At 46.6% G+C, this 18839-nt stretch overlaps 1 protein-coding gene and 1 long non-coding RNA gene across 5 annotated transcripts in view; one reads left to right on the forward strand and one right to left on the reverse strand.

Annotated features, from left to right (window-relative positions):
- Positions 1-8565: 8565 nt before the first annotated feature.
- LOC140396442 (uncharacterized) lies at positions 8566-11802 on the reverse strand. The gene is made up of 2 exons (XR_011936538.1): positions 10553-11802; positions 8566-10042 (listed from the first exon to the last, which is right to left on the reverse strand). It is a non-coding gene; the product is annotated as an uncharacterized lncRNA (long non-coding RNA).
- A 3938-nt stretch (positions 11803-15740) lies between these two features.
- Positions 15741-18839, forward strand: part of mdm2 (MDM2 proto-oncogene) — a 31056-nt gene continuing 27957 nt past the window's right edge. Inside the window, exons 1-3 of one of the 4 annotated variants that reach the window (XM_072485078.1) lie at positions 15741-15844; positions 16571-16691; positions 16792-16866. In XM_072485078.1, coding sequence (XP_072341179.1) covers positions 16614-16691; positions 16792-16866 — 153 coding nt within the window. In that variant the 5' untranslated portion in view covers positions 15741-15844; positions 16571-16613. The other 3 variants (XM_072485077.1, XM_072485075.1, XM_072485076.1) reach the window with 3 other exon arrangements.

Here is an 18839-nt window from a genome sequence, read left to right on the forward strand (position 1 = left end):
GCACATCCATACAAAGTACATTTTAAAACTACATAAAACATATTCAGATGAAATCGTACATTATGTTGTGTGACCTGGTAAATGTTATTACAATTAAGCTTTTGCTTTTTTTTAAAAACCCAATAAACTTCAACATGGGCACAGGACTTCCAGTGGCGGGAATGAGTGAGTGAGCCGCACATTCGGGGGCTTTCACTCCGGCGGGATTTGAGGACCTGGTTCCCTGGTTTTGCGGGGCTGTGAAAGGACGGACACGGGGGGCTAAGGAGCGAGCAGAGCTGCATGGAACTGCGGGAGAGCAGAAAGCAGCGCAAACGGGAGAGGAAGGGACAAAGGCAAGGTGCAGGGGAAGCTGACCCGGGAGCAAAGATGGCGGACCTGTGGACCTCGGACCCGGCGATCCAGCAGGCGCTGGAAAACATGCTGCAGGTGATAAAGAGCAGTTTTGAGTCATTGAAGCAGGATAACTTGGATCCACTTCAGGAGGCAGTGGCTCAGCTGAACCAGAGACTGGATGCCCAGGACAAAAATGTTAAGGAGCTGGGGGAGGCGGGGAGGAGCAGGCAGACGGACAGATGATTGCTGCGCTAGAAGTCGACAGGTTGAAGGAGAGACAGAGAAGACTGCTGGACAGAGTAGAGGAGCTGGAAAATAGAGCCCGTAGACAAAATCTGAGGATCATCGGCCTCCCGGAGGGGGCGGAGGGAGCTGATGCCAGAGCGTTCGTGGCGGACTTGTTGATGCAGCTGATGGGGGCTGAAGCCTGTCCGCGATCGCGGAGCTGGTGGGGAGAACAGAGTACAGGCGAGACAGGTGAGTCCGGGGGGGGCCGCCCCGTCCGATGGTGGTTAGGTTCCACAGGTTTGTGGAGAAGGAGCGGGTGCTGCAGTGGGCAAAGAGCGCTAAGAGCAGCACGTGGAATAACAGTGTCCTTCGCATTTACCAGGACCTAAGCCAGGAGGTGGCCAGGCGGCGAGCAGCCTTTAAACAAGTTAAGGATGTGTTGTTCAAAAAGCACGTGAAGTTTGGTCTGCTCTTCCCGGCCCATCTTTGGGTTACGCATCAGGGCCAACACCACTACTTCTCCGAGCCCGAAGAAGTGATGGACTTTGTTAGGGATCAGGGGCTGGTCTCGAAAAAAGGACCCACGGACGCAAGCCAGGGTCCGGGAATTACTGGTTGAAGGGACGCCTACTGTGCCTGGACTGCAAGTCGACTGTTTACTGCTTTAAAGGTGCCTTGTGGTGTATTTGTTGTGGGCAGTTTTTGCCTGTGGGGGATGTGGGGGGGGGAGAGCTGGAGGAGATGAAAAGGTTCCTGGATGGACTAACCTTCTCAAAAGTAGGCAGGGAACTAGTGGACGGGCTGGGGGCCCCGATTAGAGCGGAGGAGGTATTGGGGGGCCTAAAGGCCATGCAGTCGGGGAAAGCCCCGGGACCGGATGGATACCCAGTAGAGTTTTACAAGACGTTCTCGGAGATAGTGGGACTGGTCCTGACAAGGGTTTTTAATGAGGCAAGGGACAGAGGGGCCCTGCCACTGACGATGTCGCAAGCCACCATCTCGCTGATACTGAAGCGGGACAAGGACCCGGAATCCTGCGGGTCATACAAGCCAGTCTCCCTGATCAATGTGGATGCCAAGCTCCTGGCCAAGGTCCTGGCGTATCGGAGGTGACTGGGGATGATCAGACAGGATTAGTGAAAGGCAGGCAGCTGACAGCTAACTTGAAAAGATTGCTTAATGTGATCATGATGCCCCCGATGGCAAGGAGGTGGAGGTAGTGATGGCAATGGACGATGAGAAGGCCTCCGACCGGGTGGAATAGGGCTATTTGTGGGAGGTGCTTGGACGGTTTGGGTTCGGGGAGGGACTGGTTAATTGGGTCAGACTTGTACCAGGCCCCAAAAGCTAGCGTTAGGACGAACAGGATAATGTCAGATTATTTCAGACTCCTCCTGTACGTGTCGGACCCACTGGCCGGGATGGAAAATATACTGGAAACATTGAGGACGTTCGGCCGGTTTTCAGGGTACAAATTAAATATGGCCAAGAGTGAGATGTTTGTGGTGCAGGCAAGGGGCCGGGAGAATAGACTGAAGGAGCTGCCATTTCGGCTGGTGGAGGAAAGTTTCCGGTACTTGGGGATACAGGTGGCACGAGACTGGGGCAGGTTGCATAAGTTAAATTTGACTAGGGTGGTGGAAAAAATGAAGAGGGAGTTTCAGAGATGGGATGCATTCCCGCTATCACTGGCGGGGAGGGTGCAGACTGTAAAGATGACAATCCTCCCTAGATTTCTGTTCATCTTCCAGTGCCTCCCGATCTTTATCCCACAGTCCTTCTTCAAAAGGACTGGCAAAATCATCAGGAGCTTTGTCTGGGCGGGAAAATCCCCGCGGGTGAAGAAGGCGATGCTTGAAAGGAGCAGCAGCGAGGGGGGACTGGCATTGCCGAGTCTGATCAACTACTACTGGGCTGCTAACATAGCCATGATAAGGAAGTGGATGATAGGTATGGGGTCTATCTGGGAGCGAGTGGAGGTGGCTTCGTGCAGGGGCACCAGTTTGGCAGCCCTGGTCACGGCTCCCCTACCGCTGTCGCCGGCCAGGTACTCCACCAGCCCGGTAGTGGGGGCGGCCCTGCGGATATGGGGCAGTGGAGGAGGCATGTGGGGGGGGGGGTGGGTGCATCTGTCTGGGCTCCAATATGTGATAACTATTGATTCGCCCCCGGGAACATGGATGGAGAGTTTCGAACATGGCGGCAGGTGGGGGTGGGGAGCATGGGCGATATGTTCCTGGAGGGGAGCTTTGCGAGTTTGAGGGGCTTGGAGGAGAAATTTGGGCTGGTAAGGGGAAATGACTTCAGGTACTTACAGATGCGGGACTTTGTACGCAGACAGGTCCCATCCTTCCCATGCCTTCCGCCAATAGGGATCCAGGACAGAATAGTTTCTGGAGGAGAAGGAGGAGAGGGTAGAGTCTCAGATATCTACAAAGTGCTCATGAAGGGGGAAGTGTCCCAGATGGAGGAACTGAAACTCAAATGGGAGGAGGAGCTTGGCGGGGAGATGGAGGACGGGCTGTGGGCGGAAGCCCTGAGTAGGGTAAACTCAACCGCAACATGTGCCAGGCTCGGCCTGATTCAATTTAAGGTCGTTCACCGGGCCCACATGACGGTAGCTCGGATGAGCAAATTCTTTGGGGTAGAGGACAAGTGCGCTAGATGCGCGGGAGGACCAGCGAACCATGTTCACATGTTTTGGGCATGTCCTAAGCTTAGGGGGTACTGGGAGGGATTTGCGGGGGGGGTCATGTCCCGGGTGCTGAAAACAAGGGTGGTGATGAGTCCAGGGGTGGCAATTTTCGGGGTTTTGGAAGACCCGGGAGTCCAGGGGGAGAAAGAGGCAGATATTCTGGCCTTTGCTTCCCTAATAGCCCGGCGGCGGATACTGCTGGCATGGAGGGACTCAAAACCCCCGAAGACCGAACTATGGCTTTCGGACATGTCAAGTTTTCTGGGTATGGAAAAAATTAAGTTTGCCTTGAGGGGATCTGTACTGGGGTTCGCCCGAAGGTAGCAACCATTCATCGACTTCTTCGCGGGAGAGTGAACGTCAGCGGAGGGGGGGGGGGGGGGGGGGGGGGAGGAGATTAGAGTAGAAGTAGAGTAGGAGGGATAAATAGGTGGGTAGTGTCTAGGGGAAGAGGAGTGGGCATGTGCAGTATGGTTTGATTGAAGTATTGGTTTTATATTGATGTTTGCATATTCTGTTATCTGTAACTGTTTACAATGCCAAAAAAACCTCAATAAAATTGTTTGTTTAAAAAAAAAGGTGGGACCTGTGAGGGAGGAAGATTGCTTTTGCACTCTGTTTATGTTTGTATGTACACTGTTTCTTCTGTTATTGTTATGAAACCATAAATACCTCAATAAAATGTGTTTTTTTAAACATGGGCACAGTGCAGATTGGCTCCAGGTGGCATGCTCACCTTTGGATATAGTCAACCAATCAATGAACACCTCATCATTCGTAAGGATTATTATATTTCTCCCAGCCAATCAGGAATGGCTCCCACCCCTGCCTGAACCAGGTATCTAATCACAGAGCTCTTCATTCCTGCAACAATAAAACAATCTGCAGCCTTCAGGGAAATGTTTACATATTCTGTGCTCAACCACCGACAGGAACTCAGCGTCAATGTGGAGAACTAAAACAGTTGCCACGGACCCTCTGGAAAGCTCATTCTATATGAGTTCAGCTATCAGCTCACGAGGCTTTGTAAGTAGATTTATTGTTTAATGCAAACAATTGAAGGTAGTGGCTGCAAGGCTCATATACCACATGGATTCTTGCATGCACAGGTCCGCCTTTGGCAGATGCAAGGACTCACAATCGAAAAGAATGAAGTGTGGTATACACAATGCAGAAGAGTAGATTTTCAATATAAAAGTGAGTGGCATGAAGCAGTCGTCAATCGAAATGAATCAGAGTTCCAATGTTTCCAATTGTTTCTAGGGTGTAGTTTTTAGTTAATTTCCCAGTGAACAGGAAAGCATTTAAGCTCCATAACAGCATTTTGGGAAAGAACATAGGCACCCAGGATTTCTGACATCAGTAAACTGGTTTTAAAAAAAGTGGTGGAACTATAGGAGGAATCTTTTATGCAAGAGTGTTAATTACAGTTGATTACAGGGTAGATGAGCCTCTGCATTTAATTAATGTTTGGAGGAAATGGTGTTCAATGTTAAAAGCTTTGAGGACAAAGGGAGGTCCTAGGAGACGGAATGCTTTATTTATTCAATAATGCTAGTCTAGAGTGATGACACAAGAATGTGTTCTAAACGACTATCAATACAGAATAAAATGCAGATTTGCATCAACAAGTGGGAGATTAGGAAGAACATTTCTGATTTACAAGATCTACAGATTCTGAACCCAGTTATATAAATTCAGTTATTATTTTTTTAGAGTTGATGTTGTCAAATTCAATACTTTCCAACGTTAGAGTAAAAACAGAAAATGCAAGGAATATTCAATAGATCAGGCCGCCGCCACCTACCCCCAGGTTCCCAACTGCCCCGACACACGGTGATTTTAGGTTTTAGGAGGAGGTGCTCCGGTTTCCTCCCACAGTCCAAAGATGTGCAGGTTATGTGGGTTGGCCATGCTAAATTGTCCCCTAATGTCCAAAAGATTAGGTGGGATTAATGGGTTACTGTGATTATTTTTAAAAACTGGGCTTAAGTGAAGCAACAGTGGCTAACCACTGTGCTACCATGCTACCACAGAAGGCCCGATTTTGTAGGAAAATAGAATTGCTCAAAATATTGCTCCGGTAATTGCACAAATTAATTTTTTAACCATTTTAAAAACACAATATAATATCTTTATCCAACTGGTGATAACTTAGTAGTTACCATTGAAATTAATTTGACATCTATTTGGGCAATCTCTGAGCCGAACCTCAGGAATATAACCAAAAAGAAAATGCTGGAAAATCTCAGCAGGTCTGGCAGCATCTGTAGGGAGAGAAAAAAGGTGACGTTTCAAGTCCAGATGACCCTTTGTCAAAACTGGAATATAAACTTGATTTAGCCATCCGAAGATAAAACTTGAATTCTATTTGTTAAAGTTCTAAAAAATAATTTTAGAGTACCCAATTCATTTTTACAATTTAGCGTGGCCAATCCACCTACCCTGCACATCTTTGGGTTGTGGGGGCGAAACCCACGCAGACACAGGGAGAATGTGCAAACTCCACACGGACAGTGACCCAGAGCCGGGATCGAACCTGGGAACACTGCGCCTTGAGGCAGCAGAGCTAACCCACTGTGCCCCCGTGCTGCCCTGGTGTCATCTACTTCTTGAACGTTTTTCCATATGGAAATTTCTCCTGACACATTCTGCCTGAACCCCTCATGATTTTCTACACCTCAATCGAACCTCCTCTAAATATTCTCTTCTAAAGTGGAATGGCCCCAGCTTCAGTCCAAGTAATTGAAGTGTTATCTTAATATGAAATATTGTTTGATACTACCTTGCGTGGTACCAACCTTGATATTAAGAAAGATACAAAACTACTCAGTTGTGGACTATAGCTGATCTCCTGTGGCGTTTATGCTAGAATCCAAGTCCAGGGACGGTATCTTACCAGAAAATGACAAAGTATCAGTTCTGGTGAGAAAAACATTGCAAATCCCGATACCAATGTTGATGGGATTTCTCATGGCATTTTGAGCCTCTTTGCCAAAGAATGTGTGAGTAGGGCGACACGGTGGCGCAATGGTTAGCACTGCTGCCTCACGGCACTGAGAACTCGGGTTCGATCCCAGCCCCGGGTCACTGTCCGGGTGGAGTTTGCACATTCTCCCCGTGTCTGCGTGGGTCTCACCCATAACCCAAAGATGTGCAGGGTCGATGAATTGGCCATGCTCAATAGCCCCTAAATTGGAAAAATGAATTGGGTACTCTAAATTTATTTTTCAGAAGTGTGGGTGTGGTTTACACTGTCACTCTGGTGGGGTAATTAATCTTTATTAGTAGGCTTACATTAACACTGCAATGAAGTTACTGTGAAAATCCCCTAATCACCACATTATGGTGCCTGTCCGCATGCACTTTTTTCTTTTTTTAAATATAAATTTAGAGTACCCAATTCATTTTTTCCAATTGAGGGGCAATTTAGCGTGTTCAATCCACCTACCTTGCACATCTTTGGGTTGTGGGGGCGAAACCCACACAAACACGGGGAGAATGTGCAAACTCCACACGGACAGTGACCCAGAGCCGGGATCGAACCTGGGACCTCGGCATCGTGAGGCAGCAGGGCTAATCCACTGTGCCACCGTGCTGCCCTGTCCGCATACACTGAGGGAGAATTCAGAATGTCCAATTCACCTAACAAGCACGTCTTTAGGGACTTGTGGGAGGAAACTGGAACGCCTGGAGGAAACCCACGCAGTCACGGGGAGAACATGCAGACTCCGCACAGACAGTGACCCAAGCCAGGAATCGAACTGGGGTGTCATTTTTAAACGGCGGCCTGATCGGCAGCCCCCCCCCACACACATCATCATCGCTGGCATCGGGGCCTGGCAAATGGGTTTCCATGCAGGCCCCCTCCCGCAATCAACAGCCGTCAGACATGCTGAGCATTTCCAGCATTTTCTGTTTAGTCCAATCAAGTTTGGCTTCTTTTTCAAAATTGAAACAACTAATTGTGCACAGTGTCAGAAAATGTGGTCGTTCACTGAGGATTGAGATGAGGAGAAATATCTTCACTGAAAGGATTGTGAACCTTTGGAATTCTCTACCCCGAAGGGTTGTGGATGCTCCATCGTTGAATACATTCAAGGCCGAAGATAGACAAATTATTGGTCTCTGAGGGAAGTAAGGGATATGGGGAGCAGGCAAGAAAATGGAGTTGAAGCCCAGGATAAGCCATGATCATATTGAATTGCAGAAAAGGCTGGGTGGGCAGTCTTGTCTACTCCTGTTCCTATTTCTTATGTTCATAACATTAATTACAGCGGGGTGCATTTCTGCAGCACTTCTCATTATAAATTTGGACATAGAAATTAATATGGCAAAAGTTGACATGAAGTCCGCATGAATGTTAATTTTTCAATCTTCATATAATATGTTTACTTTGTAATAATTAGTTGTTTCAATTTTTAAAAAGAAGCCAAACTTGATTGGACTAAACAAATGAAAACAGAAAATGCTGGAAATGCTCAGCAAGTCTGACGACTGTTGATTGCGGGAGGGGGCCTGCATGGATACCCATTGGCCAGGCCCCGATGACAGCGATGAAAGTGTGTGGGGGGGGGGGCTGCCGATCAGGCCGCCCTTTAAAAATGGCGCCACGGTGTGGTGAACCACTGTAATCGGAGATGTAAGGTAGGACCTGCACTACAGGTTCGCCGGTAGCTCCTGCCGGTTGGCTCCGCCCACGAGGAACTGTATAAATATGCATGACCTCCAGTGCCCTGCCATTTCGCCAGCTGCAGCAGGAGGCCATGCATCTGACTGTAATAAAGCCACAGTTGTAACCAACTTTAGTCTTTGTGCAATTGATTATGCATCACCCGGTTCGATTCCTGGCTTGGGTCACTGTCTGTGGGAGTCTGCATGTTGTCCCCGCGTCTGCGTGGGTTTCCTCCAGGCGTTCCGGTTTCCTCCCACAAGTCCCTAAAGACGTGCTTGTTAGGTGAATTGGACATTCTGAATTCTCCCAGCATGTTTAGGTCCCCCGTCTCAGTGCCGGTGCAAAACCCCCTTCCAAAATAATTTTCTAAGTGTGGGTGGATTGCGATGTGGATCGTGCCCGACCAGTCAGTGTTAATCGCACCTCATCTCCCGGCGGACACCACACTCTGAAACCCTTTGGGAAAATTGCAAATAGAGTTTTGAAATCGGTGAACTTTCATCTGGTGACTTGAACATTAACTCTGCTTCCCTCTCCACAGAGGCGGCCAGGCCTGCAGGGTCAACCTAGCACTTCCTGTTTTTATTTCACATTCCCAGCATCTACCGTGTTTTCCTTTGGATAAACAATGTTTGATATCACAAAGGTTTAATAATTCAGACTTTAAGGCATTGAAGACAGAAAGGTGACAGTTCCGAGTACAAAACATACTGTAAAACGACACAACTTCACCACAACATGACACTAAGCAAAATAGTGCATTGGAAGATGATCGGGCAACCATATGACCTCAGCGTGGAATGCTGTCCCAAAGCTTTGCCGCCTCTCTCTGCTCTTTTATGATCCTCTTTAATACCCAGCTCTTTCACTTTTGGCTGCCACTTCTAATATCTCCTTCATCTATTTTTGTCTGATTGGGTTGGATTTGTTTATTGTCACGTGTACCAAGATACAGTGAAAAATATTTTTTGCAAGCAGCTCAACAGACCATTAAATACTTGAAAAGGAAATAAAAGAAAATACATAATTGGGCAACACAAGGTGTACAATGTAACTACATAAACACCGGCATCGGGTGAAGCATATAGGATGTAGTGTTAATCAGGTCAGTCCATAAGAGGGTCGTTTAGGAGTTTGGTAACAGTGGGGAAGAAGCTGTTTTTGAATCTGTTTATGCATGTTGTCAGACTTTTGTATCTCCTGCCCGATGGGAGAAGTTGGAAGAGCGAGTAAGCCGGGTGGGAGGGGTCTTTGATTACGCTGCCTGCTTTCCCCAGGCAGCGGGAGGTGTAGATGGAGTCAATGGATGGAAGGCAGGTTTGTCTGATGGACTGGGCTGTGTTCACAACTCTCTGAAGTTTCTTGCAGTCTTGGGCTGAGCAGTTGCCATACCAGTCTGTGATGCAGCTAGATAGGATGCTTTCTATAGTGCATCTGTAAAACTTGGTAAGACATGTAATGTAGACATGCCGAATTTCCTTAGTTTCCTGAGATAGTATAGGCGCTGTTGTGCTTCCTTGGTGGTAGCGACGTGGGTGGACAAGGGACAGATTTTTGGAGATGTGTACCCCATGGAATTTGAAATTGCTAACCATCTCCAGCTTGGCCCCGTTGATGCTGACAGGGGTGTGTACAGTACTTTGCTTTCTGGTTTCGGGGCTGATTTAGCACAGTGGGCTAAATAGCTGGTTTGTAATGCAGAACAAGGCCAGCAGCGCGGGTTAAATTCCCGTACCGTCCTCCCCGAACAGGCGCCGGAATGTGGCGACTAGGGGTTTTTCACAGTAACTTCATTGAAGCCTACTTGTGACAATAAGCGATTATTATTATGAAGTCAATTGTAACTCCGTAAAGCGCCAAGGGATTTGTTTTACATTAACTGTACTATTTAAATGTGGGCAGCACAGTGGTTAGCATTGTTTCTTCACAGCACCAAGGACCCCGGTTCGATTCCCGGATTGGGTCACTGTGTGTCCGCACTCTTGTCTGCGTGGTTTCCTCCGGGCGCTCCGGTTTCCTCCCACAAGTCCCAAAAGACGTGCTTGTTAGGTGAATTGGACATTCTGAATTCTCCCTCCGTGTTCCTGAACAGCCGCCGGAGTGTGGCACTAATAAAGATTAATATTATTAAGTTGTTATTAGTCTGCTCTGGCCTTTTAATTAAAAAGCACAATGTTGATCACTGTGAAGCAGCTAAATAAATTAAAATACAACTTTCTGGTATATATTAGTTTGTCTGTAGTAAATCAATTGTATCTTCTAATACCAGATAGACAAAAAACTGGAACCATTTTTTATATCTGGCAAAATATTTTATAAATATGAATTTCAGTATGTATTGTTTTTCATGCTATCCATTGTGTTTGTCACTGCCGTCCTTACCCAGTCTGGTTTACATGTGACTCCAGATCCATAGCAATGTGGTTGACCCTTAAAAACCCTTTGAAATGGCCTAGCAAGCCACTCAGTTCAAGCGCAATTAGGGATGGACAATAAATGCTGGACCATCCAGTGTCACCCACAATCCATGAACAAATAAAAAATAAATTAATAAATCTGAACTGTAAGATAGCCTCCGTAATGATGACCATGAAACTATCATTGATTGTTGTACCCACCTGGTTCTTTAGGGAAGAAAACCTGCCGTCCATACCCAGTCTGGCCGACATGTGACCCGGATGAGTGGTGGGAAGTACAGGGCTGGGTAGAAACTGGCTTTTGGAGTGGGCGAGAGGAACTGGCTGATGGCGGGGAGGGAGAGGAACTGGCTGATGGTGGGAAGGGAAAGGAACTGGCTGATGGTGGGGAGGGAGAGAACTGGCTGATGGTGGGGAGGGAGAGGAACTGGCTGATGGTGGGGAGGGAGAGGAACTGGCTGATGGTGGGGAGGGAGAGGAACTGGCTGATGGTGTGTGTGGAAGAGAGTATGTATATGTGTGTGCATGTGAGAGATTGAGAGGGAGGGAGAGTGTGTGTGAGAGAGGGAAGTGTGTGTGTGAGAGATAGGGAGAGTGTGTGTGAGGTGATTGGACAAGCCTGGGCTAGACCTTTTCCATGTTCAAATGGTCAAATAGGTTTTGTATGGGTAGAAACGGCATGAAACGTTGATCCACCTAAAACTTTCTGTATATTGAAGCTAATGACCTACATGGTCTGGAAAGAAGCCACAATACTTTTGTTGATGGTTTTAAATGCATAATGAAGAAAAGGCTGATGATTTAAAAATAGGAGCAATTAATGATTAATGTGTGCATGTGAGAGATTGAGAGGGAGGGAGAGTGTGTGTGAGAGAGGGAAGTGTGTGTGTGAGAGATAGGGAGAGTGTGTGTGAGGTGATTGGACAAGCCTGGGCTAGACCTTCTCCAGCACTGTTTTGAAGATTGAGCCATAGGTTCAGGTTCCAGAAATTATCCGGATGTTGAGTTCCTGAACCTGAATTCAAAATCAGATCCTCGAGTTATGAGAAAATAGGGTTAGCATTACTGCGATCAGAACTGGATGCATTAGGCCTTCAACTTGCACCTCAAAAATTACAAGTTTTATAATTAGCTTTTTTTTAACCAAGATCAAATTTTAAAATCAGGATTATCAGTATGTTAAGAATTTTTATGAAGTATTTGATTATAACTTTGCCAGTATAACGGATTTTGGTGCAAAGGGAGTGTTGGGAGCTGAGAAGCCTGGCTTTTCTCTACAGCTATTCCTGGAAGGCTAGCAGAGATTTAACGAATGAAGTCAGAACGAAAATATAAAATGCTGCAAACAATCAGCTGGTCAGGCTGCATCTGTAAAAGACAAACAATGTTAATGTTTCAGGTCAATGACCTTTTACCAAAATTAAACAAATTGCATCATTGTTTATTCTATGTTGGATTGACCTTGGTAGCGACACCAACTATATGAAGTTTGGATGTTGACTTATGAGGAATAATGATAACTCTGTTAATTTTCCATGTTCAAATGGTCAAATAGGTTTTGTATGGGTAGAAACGGCATGAAACGTTGATCCACCTAAAACTTTCTGTATATTGAAGCTAATGACCTACATGGTCTGGAAAGAAGCCACAATACTTTTGTTGATGGTTTTAAATGCATAATGAAGAAAAGGCTGATGATTTAAAAATAGGAGCAATTAATGATTATGCTCATCTTGATTATTCCTTTGATGTTGATTTTGCTGACACAGAAGGCCTTCAAGAGAAGTCAATGTATTATTTTGTTGTTCCAGATTGGCCAGTCATTGTAGCAAATATCAGAAGTGTACCAAGGGGCTGGATTCTCCGGTCGCCGATGCCGAAATCGCATTCACCCCCAGCAAAACAGGGAATCGGTGGCCATTTTACTCCTTTTTGGCTGTCATAAAACGCCACTGTTCCCACGCAGGCATGGGGACATAGCCCCAGAATCGGAGAATCCCACCCAAGATGTGCCATAATAAGACAAATTTCTGGAAAGCAGGCAATAATAGCTCAGAGGATTCCTTGGTAGAGGTTAGAAGCTAAGACCACACTGTTAACAAATCCACATGGATTTTGCCTGTTAACTCCGGGTGCTCCGGTTTGCAGAGTTTGTGGAATGACCATGCTAAATTGCCCCTTAGTGTCCAAAGGTTAGGTGCGGTTATGGGGGTAGGACGGGGGAGTGGGGTTGGTTGGGGTGCTCTTTTGGAGGCTTGGGTAGACCTAATGGGCCGAATGGCCTCCTTTTACACTGTAGGGATTCTATGAAAACTGATTTCTCTAATGTTTTAGTCTACCTGTCAGAGACACATTAATATTTAATTGAGCAGTTTGTTTTAACCTTGTTTGACGCATTATTGTCTACCACTGTCTTTAAGAAATATTTTTTCAAGGACATGATTATTTTACCTAAGTTGTCTGCTGACCAACGGCCAACTGCAGACACTTTCTTGACAACTTTTACTTTTGAAGTACACACCAATTTTTCAGAAGAAAACAATCTAAGCAGAAATACTTTGAGTCACATCTCCTGCACTGCTTCGGCTGTTCCAATGATTGAAGGGAATATATGGAGGGACTCCCTAGTAAATAACACTGCTGGGGGTAGAGTGACTTCAAGCCAACCTGAGAGTTATTGCAGTGCCATCCTGGCAATTCAGGTATCTGAGCCGCCACATGTTTTGTTTAGTTTGATGGTCCCAGGATTATGCCATTCCAGAGCGATATGGAGATCCATATTGAATTTAGTGCGGAAGGAGGCCATTTGGCCCATCAGGTCTGCACCAGCCCTTGGAAAGAGCACCCAACATTTCCTATTTTAAAATTTAGAGTACCCAATTAATTTTTTACAATTAAGGGGCAATTTAGCATGACCAATCCACCTAGCCTGCACATCTTTGGGTTGTGGGGGAGAAACCCACGCAAACACAGGGAGAATGTACAAACTCCACACACGGACAGTGACCCAGAGCTGAAAGCGAATCTGGGACCTCGGCGCCGTGAGGCAGCAGGGCTAACCCACTGCGTCACCGTGCTGCCCCAAGAGCACCCAAAATAAGCCCACGCATTTACCCTATCCCCATAAACACACCTAACCTTTTTTCGGACATAGAACGATACAGCGCAGTACAGGCCCTTCGGCCCACGATGTTGCACCGAAACGAAAGCCATCTAACCTACACTATGCCATTATCATCCATATGCTTATCCAATAAACTTTTAAATGCCCTCAATGTTGGCGAGTTCACTACTGTTGCAGGTAGGGCATTCCACTAAGGGATAATTTAGCATGGCCAATCCACTTAGCCTGCACAGCTTTGGACGGTGGGAGGAAGACGGAGCACCCGGAGGAAACCCAAACAGACACGGGGAGAATATGCAGACTCCACTCAGACAGTCACCTGAGGCTGGAATTGAACCCGGGTTTGTGGAGCTGTGAGGCAACAGTGCTAACTCCTGTGCCACCATGCCGCCCATGAGGATAGGAATCTGTATCAAGGGTTTCTTTGATGAGAAATTTAACATTTTAAACCACAATATTGAAAATAAATTACACAAGTGTTTTATATCACATTTTGTTCCCCTAAACGTCCCACAAGGAAACAAAGTTCAGAGCAGTATTCTTATTTTCCTTTCTTACTGATGTTCCATTTTAAAGTATACAAGACCATTTCGAACCAGTATTCCTATTTCCCTGTTTTACTGTTTTTTTTCTTTTAAGTTATTGCAAATAAATAGCACCTTTAACACAATGAAAGATCCCAAGGTGCATCATATAAGCTTTATCAAACAAAATTTGACACTTCCAATTGATTGTAACAAGAAACCATCTCCCCATATGATCCTATTTAGCATTCACATGAACGGCAATTAAGACGTAAATATACCCATAAAACGAACTGAAAAATAACAATTATCTTTGTGTTCAGTTCCTCCCAACTCATCTTATTGCCTCCCTTGGTCAGTACTGGCTTATGTATTTTAAAAAATCTATTTTTAAACAATTAAATAGATCAATATAAGATGGATTTGCCTTTTTCTGGAATTTCTTTTTTCTCTTTTGCCCAAGAGAAAACATTGCCACTACTCCTTTTGCAGATATCTTCATCCAAACTCAACCAAGGTGTTGCAATAAGACATTTCAAAAATAGTAATTCTACATGACATCTTTCTCGATGATGAGTATTCCACAGACGATAAACTCATGTTTGGACAGACCTTGGCTTTTGTATTGTGGCCTAGGTGATTAGTTTCTTCAATATCCCAGCCATCACTGCTGATGGACCATTCTTCCCTGTGATAAGCTTGGAATAACATATCAACATCCATATAGCCATTGTTCCAAGAGACTTTCTGTCTCTGCCTGAAAGGTAACTTGATAGAAAAGCAAATGCTGAGCACCAGATCATCTTTTTTTAAAATAAATTTAGAGTACCCAATTCATTTTTTCCAATTATGGGGCAATTTAGCGTGGCCAATCCTCCTACCCTGCACATTTTTTGGGTTGTGGGGGCGAGACCCACGCAAACACGGGGAGAAATCTTTGAGGTAATTTTTGACATCAGCAGATAGGACATTCTACAGGTGGTTTGCTTTGGCATGTCCTAATTGGAATCCACATTGGAAACGTCTGCCTGACTTGACTACTTGTTATTGCAGATCGGTCAGGTGCCCTGTGGCAGCCATCTTAAGTTGTGTCTTTGCTCACTAAAGTCCTTTTAAAGTTCAATATATATATCTGACCAGCCAATTAAATTAAAGATTAATATTACACATATTATATGACAGCATAAATTACAAAAGCAAGGAAATTATGACGAGCCTTTATTAGACACTGGTTTGGCCTCAATTAGAGCATTATGTACAATTCTGGATGACACATTTAAGAAACTATGTGAAGGTGTTATAGAGAGGGTGCAGGGAAGATGTACAAGAATGGTTAAGGATTGAAGTTCAGTTACGTGAGTGGATTGAAGATCTGGCAGAGATGATCAGAATTATGAGTGGTCTGAACATAGATGGGGGAAACCGTTCCCAGTGGCAGAAGGGTCGAGAACCAGCAGACACCGAATTAGGGTGAATGACAAAAGAAAAAACATTTTTAAAGTGCTGAGGATCTGGAAGGCACTGCCTGGTGGAAGGAGATTCAATCGTGGCTTTTAAAAGAGATTTGGATGAGAACCTGAGGCGAAGGAATTTTCAGAGCTATGAGGAAATGGCAGAGTGAGACCATCCGAGTTGTTCTGGAAGTGAGCCAGCACAGAAAGAAGGGGCCAAATGGCCCCCCATTCGATGATGCGGTCCAGTTCCATGGGTCTTAGCCCCTCAGCCCCTGCCCTCCGCAGTTATCGCGAGACTCCGATAGGAACGCCGCCAGGATTCTAAACTGGAATGCGGCCCAGTTTGAATCAGCGTGCTGGAACGTGCGGCCGTTAGCTCCCGGTTTCCACGGTAACCGGCCGAAACCCCCCCCTCCCCTGTAAAATTGCCAAGAAAGGGTAAAGTGCCCGAGTCTCGGCGTGCCATTAAAATGGAGAAAACCCGAAAGGAGGGAGGGCGAAACCGAGCCTGAGTCCCCCGGGGGGAAGGGGGCGCCTAGACCCGCACCAGGTGACGATGGTGGGTGCTCCGACTGAACTTCGAGACCTGGGGGCGTCCAGCCTCGCCCGGCGGAAGGCGAACAGGGTTAGCAGCGTCGATCGAGATCGCTCGTCGGCCCGAGAGCCCCTTTGGGAGCAGGCCCCGCTTCGAACCATAGGGCCAGCCTGAGAGGAGCTGCTTGGGGGGAGGGGGCATCGTGGCGGGGGCTGGCCAAAGGGGGGAAGGGGTGGTATTACCCTCATTCTCCTGGTATTTTTATCCCAGAACTCGGGTGAGTCCGAGTCACCTTCCTGCGAGCCTCTGATCGCTGCTGGTTTCGCTGTCGGGACATGCCCGGGCACAGCCCCCGGTGACGCGGCTGCTTGAGCCGGCCGAGTCATGCTCGGACATGTCAGCCAGGCCGAACCTCCCGCAAAGGGAGCCCGCCCCGACTTGCCCGCCTCTGTCCCGTTCCTTCCGTCAGGCTGGCTTTAAAAGGGGGAAAGCCGCGACAGGTTCTGTGGAGTTCGGCTAACACGACGCCCTGTGCTTTAAAGCCACTTGATTGACGCGCCTTTTCTTCCCCCACTTTGAAAGGTGTAGAAGGGACACATCTTTGCTTGAAAGGAATACTGGAAATATGGCAACCAACCGATCGGCAACCTGCCTCGGCACTTCACAAGATGACCAAGCACAAAATGAAGATGAGGAAAGTCAAGTATGTGGGGTTTTTTTTTGAATGGTCGTGAATTCTGTTTAAACCTGTTTTCTGCAAACGTTGATTCTTTTTCTGTCTCCTACTTGTAAATTTGCTTTAGGTGAAACCGAAGCCACTCTTACTTAAGCTGCTGCGCATTGCGGGTGCACAGAGTGAAACTTTCACGGTAAAGGAGGTCAGTCAACAGTTAGTTTTATTCTAAGAGAGACGTTTTGGGGTTGTCAACAGTATTTGCTGAACTCTTAATGTGTACAATAGTTGCCACTAACAAGCGCCAGCCTTGCTCCAAGCTAGTTAGTATTCCTGAGACAAGTGAGCTCAAGACCACCCCATAGGTTTCTGTGTAATCCAAGCTGACAACTGCGGTTCCAAGGATGCTCTGAACTGTCGGATGTCAAAACCAAAATCAAACTCCCATGTTATTTCAAAATAACATGCTAAAATGTTCAACAACCAACTTTTAGAAATACGGGCATTGTTGTATAGGCAAATGTATGGTAAATAGCAAGTGAGATATAAACAACCAGTTTTTGTGATATTGTTAAGGGCTGCTGGACAATAGCAAAATTGATTCGCTCACTATTTGCTGCAGCAATTCGTACATGCAAAGTCAGAAGCAGGAGAAGCCCATCGTGAACCTGCACTGTCATTAAATAAGACCGATCGGATTTTAACCTCCACTCCACGGGCGCGATTCTCCACTCCAACGCCGGTTGGGAGAATCACTTGGGCTGACAAAATTTCCGGGGACGCCGGTCCGATGCCCTCCCGCGATTCTCCAAAGAGGCGGGAACGGCCCGGTCGAGTTTCGCAGGCCGGAGAATCGCCGGAGACACCCGGCTCATCCTCTCCCTTGTGAGGTGTATTTAGCTGTATCAGCCCCAACCTCGCACACGAGGTGGAGGCGTTCACTCTCCGGAGCACCTCACACCAGATCCCCTCTTCCATATCCTCTCCCAACTCTTCCACTTTGCCTTGATCCCTTTGAGCGGCGCTTTCTCCTCCTCCAAAATAGCCCCGTAAACCGCCGATACTACCCCCTTCTCCAGTCCCCCTGTCATCAGCACCTCCTCGAGCAATGTGGAAGCCGGCTCTACTGGGAAGCTCTGTATCTTCTTTCTGGCAACGTCTCGAACCTGCATATTTCCTCCTGCTCCAACCCATACTTGGCTCCCAACTCCTTCAATCCTGCAAAACGACCCCCAAGAAACAAATCTTTTAGTGTCTTAATTCCTTTCTCCTCCCATCTCCGAATCGCGTTGGGACGGTGAGATGCGATTCGTGCCGGTCGCGGGGATTCTCCAGCCCGACCCCGGGCTGAGAGAATCCCGCCCCTTGGAAAGTTCTCTTCATTTCTCTAGTTTCCTCAACTATCTGCTCTTCAGATCTCTACTTGTTTTCTTAACCATCACTGCATGGTATGGCTTTTCTTCTAGCAAAGTGGAGAGAGATGCTCCCTCTCTCTAACCATCCAAAGCAACTTTCTAGTAAAGCTGTGAGAGTTGCCTTCTCTCTCAGTACCTATTTTCAACTGCAATCACATTCCTTTCTCCTCCCATCCCACTTCCCTGGCTCAAATCTATGGTTCCCCCTAATCGGTATTTCCCTTGACCCTGCTTTTAGACCATCTCTAAGATCCAGCCACCGATTTCCATAGTTATTTCAAGTCACGTTCCACGGTAAATTCTTACATTTGTGAAAATCATTTTGGATATCATGGCTAATATTTTCTCATCCCCATTCCCCTGCCTTCTCCCCATATCCCTATATTAATCAAGAACCTATCTATCTCTGTGTTAAAGACACTGTGATTTGGCCTCCACAGCCTTCTGCGGCAAAGAGTTCCACAGATACACCACCCTCTGGCTGAAAAACTTTCTCCTCATCACTGTTTTAAAGGATCATCTCTTTAGTCTGAGATGGTGTCCTGTGGTTCTAGTTTTTCCTATAAGTGGAAACATCCTCTCCACGTCCACTCTATCCAGGCCTCGCAGTATCCAGTAAGTTTCAATAAGATCCCCCCCTCATCCTTCTAAACTTGCAACGAGTACACACCCAGAGTCCACAACCATTCCTCGTACGGCAAATTCTTCATTCCGGGGATCATTCTTGTGAACCTCCTCTAGACCCTTTCCAAGGCCAGCACAT

The sequence above is a fragment of the Scyliorhinus torazame genome, chromosome 19 (genome assembly GCF_047496885.1).
Source record: "Scyliorhinus torazame isolate Kashiwa2021f chromosome 19, sScyTor2.1, whole genome shotgun sequence".
Classification (NCBI taxonomy): domain Eukaryota; kingdom Metazoa; phylum Chordata; class Chondrichthyes; order Carcharhiniformes; family Scyliorhinidae; genus Scyliorhinus; species Scyliorhinus torazame.